This window comes from Chenopodium album, chromosome 8, assembly GCF_948465745.1.
Source record: "Chenopodium album chromosome 8, dcCheAlbu1.1, whole genome shotgun sequence".
In the NCBI taxonomy this organism is placed as follows: Eukaryota; Viridiplantae; Streptophyta; class Magnoliopsida; order Caryophyllales; family Amaranthaceae; genus Chenopodium; species Chenopodium album.
Window position 1 is genome coordinate 5721986 of NC_137841.1, and position 2593 is coordinate 5724578.

Below are 2593 nucleotides of genomic sequence, written 5' to 3' on the forward strand. Positions count from 1 at the left end.
GAGTACCAGACCTGGAGACGTGGAGAGAAAGTAGGAACAACTTGAGGCATTAGCTCCGGATTCCTAGGGATTGTGGGAAAGAGCCGTTGAAGATCTTTTGAGTGCTTTTCTAGTATAAATAGGCAAGCTTAATCATTGTAGGAGGTATTAACAAAGACATTAGCCTTAATGCTAAGCATTATCATAGAGAACAATTACTGTTATTACTCATTCCATAATTTGTAACCCGTATTGTAACCTGTTTCACCTAAACACCTAGTGGATTGGTGGACTCACAGCCACCCGCAGTTTTTACCCTTATTCTTGGGGTTTTCTGCGTCATCATTCTTTGTGTCTTCTCCTCTTCTTCCTCTTTTTCTTTTCCATTAATTCTTGTTAGCATATTTCGCCATTTCAATCTAGCTCTAATTATCGCAACCTAGGTCGAACCTGGTAGTCAATTTTTTGACCAAAACAGTTTGGCGCCGTCTGTGGGGATACAGTTAGATAATTCGGCCCATCTTTTACAACGGGAGAAGATCTTGATCCAAACGCAAATGCATTAATCGAGCAATTGCGAGAAGAGCTGAAAGCCTCCATAGAGCGGAGCCAGAAGCTCGAAGAGGAATCTCAAGCAACTTTAGCAAGACTCAAAGCTGAATCTGAAGCATCCTTGGAAAAGCTATCCAAAGAGCTGGAATTTGTCAGGAGTAACAAGAAGAAAAGGGTTAAGATCGATGACATACCCCAGTTCACCCTGGTCTCCTCTGATGAATCTGAAGGCGAAGATGCGGGAGAAGGATCTCGTGATGATGAGGAATAATCTGGTGGGAATCCCAACCCTATGGCTAGGGAAGTCGCCGTTATTAAAGCTCAAAACCGGAAAATGATGAAACTCCTGACCCGCTTACCAGGTGCTCCTAAACCTGTAGCCTATGAATCTCGTGATGGGTTCGCTGAATCCCCATTTGTAGAGGAGATTGCTAAAGTACGTATTCCCACAAAGCTAAGCATCCCCTCCTTCCAAAAGATGTACGACGGAACCACTGATCCCTAAGATCATGTGGCCCAGTACAAGCAAAAGATGTGGCAATTGTCAATTTCGTGGGAACTAATTGAGCCCACTATGTGTAAGTCCTTTGGCGCTACTCTATCAGGACCTGCACTTCAATGGCTTATCAACCTCAAGCCAGGTACCATCGCCAGCTTCTCCAGCTTGGTGAACAAATTCTATCAGCAATTCGCCACCAGCCGAGAGCTGGATAAGCAGAGCAGTGACCTGTATCGGATCGTTCAGAAGCAGAACGAGACAACCCGACAGTACTGGGATAGGTTCAATCGAGAAATGGTCAGAATCAAAAATTGTGACCACTCAACTGCTATCGAAGCCATTCGTAAAGGTCTCAATTACAGATCCAGGTTGTATTATGAGCTGACAAGATATCCTTGCTCTTCATTTGAAGAAGTTAGGACCAGAGCAATGGCTGAAGTCCGCGTAGAAGAAGATGAGCATGCTAGGAGCTGGGTCGAAAGGAGACCGTCGGTATACCCGGGGAATCAATCCTCCAACAATCAAAACTCCGGCACCCGACAGAGTAGCTGGCAGCAAAGGCGCAGCAACGTCAACAGCATATCCGAGCCAAAAGCAGGTGAAAGCTCCAACTGGCCAGCTATAGAGTACTATCCAGATATCAGCTCTTATGGTTTCGACACCGATATAGTAGGAGTGGTAAACGCTCTCAAAGATATCGGGCAACCGGTAAGGTGGCCTAGAAAGAGCGACAAACCCGACCACCAGAAGGATAAATTAAGGTGGTGTGAATACCATGGAGACCATGGGCATAGGACTGACGAATGTAACAGTCTTAAAAGAGAAGTAGCCTGGCTGCTCAAAAGAGGCTATCTGAAAGACCTCCTTAGAAAGAAGGGAAAAGGACCTGAAATCAAGCGGGAAGCACTGCCAGGTCCGCCGCCTTTGCCTACCCCGGGCGTTGTGATTCAAGCAATATCAGGAGGATCTAGCATCAGCGGTCTGACCTACTCCAATGCAAAGCGTATAACAAGAGTTGGCACCTCAGCATCCAGCATCCCCCAAACCTATCCAAGCAGTGAAGAAAAGAAGCTGGATGATATGGCAATACTATTCGATGAGAGTAGGTTTAACGAGCCCAAGCATCATGATTGCTTGGTAATCTCCCTCCATGTGGGTCATTGCAAGATGAAAAGAGTACTAGTAGATAACGGAAGCTCGACCAACATAATTTTCAAAGACGCTCTAGATCAAGCCGGCTTCAAAGACTCCGACATCACCAAAAGGTCTATGGTCCTGGTCGGGTTCAACGGCGAACCTATGAATTCCCTAGGAGAAATCCAGCTGCCTACGCTGCTCAAAGGAATCAACATGATGCACAAGTTCTACGTGATAGACTGCAAAACCGCTTATAATGTGATAGTAGGAACCCCTTGGATCCATAAAATGAAATCTATCCCATCTACCAATCACCAGTTGCTCAAATTTCCAAGCCCGTGGGGAGTGGCAGTAGTCGAAGGAGACAGGAAGCAAGCGCGGGAATGCTACCAGCTCGCCCTAAAACCCCATGACCCCGCCATCTAG

The 2593-nt window shown here is 46.2% G+C and overlaps 1 protein-coding gene across 1 annotated transcript; it reads left to right on the top strand.

Annotated features, from left to right (window-relative positions):
- Nucleotides 1–1063: 1063 nt before the first annotated feature.
- Nucleotides 1064–2593, top strand: LOC145642670 (uncharacterized). The gene has a single exon (XM_081693848.1). It carries the CDS (start codon nucleotides 1064–1066, stop codon nucleotides 2591–2593), a length of 1530 nt encoding a protein of 509 aa, XP_081549974.1.